At 45.7% G+C, this 6,952-nt stretch overlaps 1 protein-coding gene across 2 annotated transcripts in view; it reads left to right on the top strand.

Moving 5' to 3' along the window:
• Nucleotides 1–6,952, top strand: part of TLN2 (talin 2) — a 406,458-nt gene that overhangs the window by 256,691 nt on the left and 142,815 nt on the right. For both annotated transcript variants that reach the window (XM_075345523.1, XM_075345524.1), the window contains exon 23: nucleotides 4,641–4,754. In XM_075345523.1, coding sequence (XP_075201638.1) covers nucleotides 4,641–4,754 — 114 coding nt within the window. The remainder of the gene's footprint in view (nucleotides 1–4,640; nucleotides 4,755–6,952) is intronic.

The following is a 6,952-nucleotide window of genomic DNA, read 5'->3' as shown; positions in this document are numbered from 1 at the left end:
ATATGTTTCCTCCGCTGGCACTGTTGCCCAGAGTGTTACGCAAGATCAGGGCCGACTGCTGCCGCGCCATCCTCGTCGCCCCAGACTGGCCGAGGAGGTCGTGGTACCCGGATCTGTGGCATCTCACGGTCGGCCAACCGTGGGCACTACCAGACCGACCAGACTTGCTGTCTCAAGGGCCGTTTTTCCATCTGAATTCTGCGGCCCTCAACCTGACTGTGTGGCCATTTGAGTCCTGGATCTTAGCGTCTCAGGATTATCCTAGGAGGTCATTGCCACTATGAGACAGGCTAGGAAACCAACGTCCGCCAAGATTTACCACAGGACGTGGAAAATATTCCTATCGTGGTGCTCTGCTCGGGGTTTTTCTCCCTGGCCATTTGCCTTGCCCACTTTCCTGTCCTTTCTTCAGTCCGGATTGGAAAAGGGTTTGTCACTCGGCTCCCTTAAGGGACAAGTCTCTGCGCTCTCTGTGTTTTTTCAGAAGCGCCTGGCCAGACTTCCACAGGTACGCACGTTCCTGCAGGGGGTTTGTCACATCGTTCCTCCTTACAAACGTCCGTTGGAACCCTGGGATCTGAACAGGGTGCTGATGGTTCTTCAGAAACCACCGTTCGAGCCAATGAGGGATATTTCTCTCGCACGCCTTTCGCAGAAAGTGGTTTTCCTAGTAGCAGTCACTTCACTTCGGAGAGTGTCTGAGCTAGCTGCACTGTCATGCAAAGCCCCCTTCCTGGTGTTTCACCAGGACAAGGTGGTTCTGCGTCCGGTTCCGGAATTTCTCCCTAAGGTGGTATCCCCCTTTCATCTCAATCAGGATATCTCCTTACCCTCTTTTTGTCCTCATCCAGTTCACCAATGTGAAAAGGATTTGCACTTGTTAGATCTGGTGAGAGTACTCAGACTCTACCTTTCTCGTACGGCGCCCCTGCGCCGCTCGGATGCACTCTTTGTCCTTGTCGCTGGCCAGCGTAAAGGGTCACAGGCTTCCAAATCAACCCTGGCTCGGTGGATCAAGGAACCAATTCTCGAAGCTTACCGTTCTGCTGGGCTTCCGGTTCCCTCAGGGCTGAAGGCCCATTCTACCAGAGCCGTGGGTGCGTCCTGGGCTTTGAGGCACCAGGCTACGGCTCAGCAGGTGTGTCAGGCGGCTACCTGGTCGAGCCTGCACACTTTCACGAAACACTATCAGGTGCATACCTATGCTTCGGCAGATGCCAGCCTAGGTAGGCGAGTCCTTCAGGCGGCGGTTGCCCACCTGTAGGACGGAGCCGTTACGGCTCTATTATGAGGTATTATTTACCCACCCAGGGACTGCTTTTGGACGTCCCAGTTGTCTGGGTCTCCCAATGGAGCGACAAAGAAGGGAATTTTGTTTACTTACCGTAAATTCCTTTTCTTCTAGCTCCAATTGGGAGACCCAGCACCCGCCCCTGTTTTTTTGTGTACACATGTTGTTCATGTTGAATGGTTTCAGTTCTCCGATATTCATTCGGATTGAATTTACTTTAAACCAGTTTATAATTTTTTTCCTCCTTCTTGCTTTTGCACCAAAACTGAGGAGCCTGTGGGAGCACGGGGGGTGTATAGGCAGAAGGGGAGGGGCTTTACACTTTTAGTGTAATACTTTGTGCGGCCTCCGGAGGCATAGCCTATACACCCAATTGTCTGGGTCTCCCAATTGGAGCTAGAAGAAAAGGAATTTACGGTAAGTAAACAAAATTCCCTTCTTTTTCCTCCTTCTTGCTTTTGCACCAAAACTGAGGAGCCCGTGAGCACGGGGGGTGTATAGGCAGAAGGGGAGGGGCGTTACACTTTTAGTGTAATACTTTGTGTGGCCTCCGGAGGCATAGCTATACACCCAATTGTCTGGGTCTCCCAATTGGAGCTAGAAGAAAAGGAATTTACGTTAAGTAAACAAAATTCCCTTCTTTATTTATATAGCGCCATCATATTCTGCATCGCTTTACAATTCAGAGGGGGCATGTACAGACAATGAGACATTACAGGATAACAAAATTCAGATACTAAGAAGAGTGAGGGCCCTGCTCGTAAGCTTACAGTCTATGAGGAGATGGGGGAGGCACAAAAGGTGAATGAGGGGAGAAAAGCTTGTCATATATGGTCCAGCCATCGATTTAATAGAGGATAGAAAACCAGCTGCATGGACTGGTCGCCAGCCAGAATTTATACAAGGATAGATACAGAGTGTAAAAAAGTACATGAAAAGGAATGCAACCAAGGGACAGGAATTGGAAGTAAATTTTATGAAGGGCAGAATGGGAATAGAGTAGATGAAGGCGGTGAGGTGATGGGCTAGTCTAAAAAAATGCGTTTTTTAGGGCCCGATTGAAGGTGTGGATGTTGGGAATTAATCAAATTGTTCTAGGTTGTATGTTCAAGAGCATAGGCGCAGCTCGTGAGAAATCTTGAAGACGGAAGTGGGAAGTTCGAATTATTGAGGATGTCAGTCTTAGGTTATTAGGAGAAAGGAGGGCACGGGTGGGGTGATAGACAGAGATGAGGGAGGAGATGTAGGGCGGTGCTGAACGGTGAAGTGCTTTGTGCGTGAGAGTGATAAGTTTATATTGGACTCTGTAGCGGATGGGCAACCAGTGCAGTGACTGGTGCAGAGCAGAGGCATCGATGAAGCGGTTGGAGAGGAAAATGATCCTGGCGGCGGCATTCAGGATGGATTGGAGAGAGGAGAGTTTAGTAACAGGGAGGCCAGTTAGTAAGGAATTACAATAATCCAGGCGAGAATGAATGAGAGCGACAAGAGTTTTTGCAGAGTCAACGAAAGAAAAGGTCGACTTCTAGAGATGTTTTTGAGATGGAGGTGACATGTGCCAGCGAGTGAACGAATGTGGGGAGCGAAGGAGAGATCGGAGTCAAATATAACCCTGAGACAGCATGCGTGCTGCTGTGGAGTAATGATAGAACCACACACACAAATGGTAATATTGGGTTTGGGAAGGTTAGTAAAGGGAGGAAAGAGGAGATACGGAATGTTGTCCACTTCAGAAATCTCCAGCACTTTGTTTCCATCCATTTCTGGGTGCTTTGTGAAGTATGTTTGGGGTCATTGTCCTGCTGGAACTCCCATGATTTAGTACACAAACACACAGTGCCAGAAGCAAAACAACCCCAAAACATCTTTGAACCTCCACCATATTTGCCTGTAGGTACTGTGTTCTTTTCTTTGTTGGCCTTATTCTGTTTTCATTAAATAGTACAATGATGTGATTTACCAAAACTCTATCTTGCTCTCATCTCTCCACAAAACCCTTTCCTGGAAGTATTTTGACTTACTCGTGTACATTTTGATAAACTACAGTCTAGCTTTTTCGTGTCTCTCTGTTAGCAGTGGGGTCCTCCTGGGTCTCCTGCCATAGCCATTTGAATAAAATGAAATGCTATGGATAGTTCGCGCTGACACTTATGCACCCTGAGTCTGCAGGACAGCTTGAATTTCTCTGGAACTTGCTTGGGGCTCCTTATCCACCATCTGAACTATCCTATGTTGCAACCTTTTATCAGTTTTTCTCTGCCGTCTATGTCCAGAGAGATTACTTACAGTGCTATGGGTTGTAAACTTCTTGATTTGTTGTGCAGTGTGGACAAAGGAACATAAAGATGTCTGGAGGTCTTTTTGTAACCTTGAGATTGTTAGCAATTTTAAACAATTTTGGTTCTCAAGTCTTCAGACAGTTCTCTTTTTTATCTGTCCTACATTCTTGGTGTGACACACACTCACACACACACACACACACACACACACACACACACCATGCAAGATTGAGTCAACGTCTCCCTTGTTATTCTGATTTCAGGTGTGATTTTCATATTGCCCACACCTGTTATTTGACACAGGTGAGTTTGAATGGGCATCACATGCTTGAAACAAAGTTGTTAACCCACAATTTTGCAATTGTGCCAACAATTTTGTCCAGCTCTAACTGCACAACAAGTAAAAACAGCAACACTTTGTAAGCACCAAAATGTATGCAAACATTGAATATATGAGACTTGGACTGCATTACTGCACTGTAGCGTAAACGTATAAAATAAAGGTATTTAGTGTACAAATTGGCTTTTTCATGTGAGCCCTCCAGCTCGACAATTCGAACATTTGCTTTAATTTTTCATCTCAGAAACTGCTTTTCTCTATAGCGTCATCATGAGTTATAACAAGTTTTAAAATGTTTCTTCAGACAGTAAATGTTCATAGAATGTATTTCCATGCAATCCTTTGTGTGCCTTCCTATTTGTGATCGTTCTCCACCCAAATGTTTCAGCATTCACAAAATCCAGTATCAGAGGGAGAGGGAGTGGGCCATTTTCTGTTAACATTACATTTAATTCTGGTTTTATACAAGTATTAACCAGCAAACGTCTCCAAAAGCAATTGTCATTTTATAGTCCCATTGTAAAGGCTTCATCATAAACGGCAGACTTCTCCCACAGAATGAATATGCCCCACACTATAGAAAATGAAATTAGGAACACAGATTTTGATGACTGAGGAATCTTCTTTTACCATTGCTATAACTTTTATACGATTCTCCATTAGATCATTCATTCCTCACTGCTCTTTTGCTGTAGTCATTGGTGTCTCATTTTCTGCTTTATTTTTACAGGCCGCCGCAAAACAAGCCGCTGCGGCAGCTACGCAGACCATTGCGGCTTCTCAGAATGCGTCAGTCTCCAACAAGAACATGGCAGCTCATCAGCAACTGGTCCAGAGCTGCAAGGTAAGGCTGGGGCCACACGGGGCACTACTGCGATGCTCGCATGAGACTCGGCTCGTGCTGGCTGCGGGGGGCGGACTGGCTCTCAGGAGGGGAGGGAGGGATTTCTCTCCCTCTCTGCTCCGTAGTCGGCTATTTCCATTCTCGCACTGCACTAGCAGTACACCGGTGTACCGCGAGTGCAGTGCGATTTTTCTCTCGCCCCATTCACTTGAATGGGTGCGAGAGTGAGAGTCTCGGCTTACAATCGCAGCTTGCTGCGATTGCTTTCTCGGTCCGATTAGGGCTGAGAAAATAATCGCTCATGTGTGCTGACACACAGGCTAGAATTGGTCCGAGTAGAATTCAACGTTTTATCGCATTCCACTCGCACCGATTTTCTCGCCGTGTGGCTTAGTCCTAACTGGGAGAGCACTGCATTTTATTCTCCAGCGCGCTTCAACGCAGCAGTCATGCCTCATTGTATGTATCAGATGTAGAAAGTATAAGGACAGTTACTTCATTGCTGACAAGTGCTATGGTCTTCTGTACATAGGAAACAGTTGTGCAGATTTATCAAGACTGTCTAAAAGAAAACCCGTACTTGCTGCTCAAAGCGACCAATCACATCTGATTTTTCTTCTTTTGCCCTCCTTATTGCTTACTTTGTCTTAAAGGGGCGATTCACCCATATTTTTATAGATCGATATTATATTGAGAAACAATGTTTCTCTCAAATACCTTATGTTGGCAATAGTGCCTGTGAGAGGCGCTATTGCTGACTGCTGTTCCCCATATGCTTGACCCCCGGACTCCGTGACCTCGGGGATCCGGTGACATCACGTCAAGTTCTGGATCACACGACATCACCGCGGCCGGCCACAGTCTTCCTGACTCACTGAGCTGTGGGCGGTGTTTCACGGCTTGTCATAGCTCAGCGTGTCTCCTGCTTGCAGTGCTCTGCTGTGAGGGAGGAGGGAGCTGATGGGCTGTGACGAGCGGTGAAACACTGCACACAGCCCATCACTCACAGACACTGCGTCCGGCCGCGGTTTCAGGAACTTGACGTGACATCACCGGATCCCCGAGGTCACGGAGGCCTGGAGTCACGCAGCGGGTAACAGCGGCCTGCAATAGCACCTCTCACAGGCACTATTGCCAACATAAAGTATTTGAGAGACACATTGTTTCTCAATATAATATCGATATAGAAAATAAAAAATATGGGCGAACCACCCTTTTAAAGTGATTGCATAGAATTCAAGAAAACATGGCTATTTCTTCCCAGAATAGTGCCACTCTGATCTGCAGGTGGTGAGTGGTCTTGCGGCTCATCCTATACGTTTTAGGTTATGGTGACATGCTGCACCACATTATGATTGTGTTGTTGATCTAATGATTTCTTATGGTGTCATACTGTGACCTACTGTACCTCGGTCACAAATGTTTCCAAATGTGTTGGATTTTCAGTCACTGGTCCCATGTGACTTACTTGCCATAATATCAATGCAAGGTTCATGAGAGCGCCTTGCATGTGATTTATCTGCCATTTGGCTATAATTTTGTTATTTTTTTATTTTATACAAGCCGCTTACAGGAGGTGCAGAAATGTTTAGTTGCTCCTTGTCTGAGAATAGTTTATGCGCAACACAAATCCTGGTGTAGCCACGGCTTTAGTCCTTCTGATCGGCAATACATAGTGCAGCCCATAATAAGAGGAATAATATTTATTCACTTATATAGCACCATTAATTCCACAACCCTTTACATACATCAGAAACGCTGTCCCCACTGGGGCTCCCAATCTAAGGTGGATAGGTGCTACTATATCTAGAAGAAAGAAGCTGGGAGAGGAGTGCACAATTTGTGCAGCTTCAGGATGTAGAATACAATGGAATATTGGACTAATCATCTACAGGGCTAGAATCCAGATTTGGATGCCAAATGCAAGATTTCCTTTTTCTTTCTCTCTTCCAACTGTATTAGAACAGATGGTGAAAGAGGATTAGGGAGATTTATGAAAACTTATGCAAATATTGCATAATAGTCCATTGTGACAAGTTACATTTTAAAGAATCGGTGAAGTATGAGCTGGAATATGATTGGTTGCTTTGTGCAAGTTTCCCAGGTTTCCGTAAGAGCCGTTTTGATAAAACGTAACCATTGTATAATGTTTAATGCATTGACTATATTGAATATAGTGGTATATCCTGCCTTGTATT

The sequence above is a fragment of the Anomaloglossus baeobatrachus genome, chromosome 4, assembly GCF_048569485.1.
Source record: "Anomaloglossus baeobatrachus isolate aAnoBae1 chromosome 4, aAnoBae1.hap1, whole genome shotgun sequence".
Taxonomy (NCBI): domain Eukaryota; kingdom Metazoa; phylum Chordata; class Amphibia; order Anura; family Aromobatidae; genus Anomaloglossus; species Anomaloglossus baeobatrachus.
The sequence above is the reverse complement of the archived record's forward strand: the minus strand, read 5'-3'. Positions and strand labels throughout refer to the sequence as shown.